The 511-nt window shown below is 48.7% G+C and overlaps 1 gene segment (V, D, J or C); it reads left to right on the top strand.

Annotated features, from left to right (window-relative positions):
* Positions 1 to 36: 36 nt before the first annotated feature.
* On the top strand, positions 37 to 494 carry LOC101980987. The segment is given in 2 exon segments: positions 37 to 82; positions 166 to 494. Coding segments are annotated over 2 exon segments (375 nt in total).
* Positions 495 to 511: the final 17 nt, after the last annotated feature.

Genomic DNA, 511 nt, shown 5'->3' with positions numbered 1-511 from the left:
TCCTCTTATCAGTCACTGAGCACACAGGTCTTCAATATGGAATGGAGCTGGACCATTCTCTTCCTTGTGTCTGTGACTACAGGTAAGGAGCTTTCCAGTTTCAAACCTGAGGAAGGAACAGGGACTGGGTTGACAGTGAAATAGACTATGCCTTTGTCTTCACAGGTGTCCACTCTCAGGTACAACTGCAGCAGTCTGGACCTGAGCTTAGAAAACCTGGGTCCTCAGTGAAGCTGTCCTGCAAGGCTTCTGGCTACACCTTCACTGGCTATATTATACACTGGGTGAAGCAGAAGCCAGGAGAGAGCCTGGAGTGGATTGGATGGATTTATCCTGGAAGTGGTAGTACTGAATACAATGAGAAGTTCCAGGGCAAGGCCAAACTGACTGCAGACAAATCCTCCAGCACAGCCTATATGGAGCTCAGCAGCCTGACATCTGAAGACTCTGCAGTCTATTACTGTGCAAGACACAGTGTTGCAACCACATCCTGAGTGTGTCAGAAACCCTG

The sequence above is a fragment of the Microtus ochrogaster genome, unplaced genomic scaffold (assembly GCF_000317375.1).
Source record: "Microtus ochrogaster isolate Prairie Vole_2 unplaced genomic scaffold, MicOch1.0 UNK646, whole genome shotgun sequence".
Taxonomy (NCBI): Eukaryota; Metazoa; Chordata; class Mammalia; order Rodentia; family Cricetidae; genus Microtus; species Microtus ochrogaster.
Note: the sequence above shows the minus strand (reverse complement) of the source record. Positions and strands in the feature narration are given on the sequence as shown.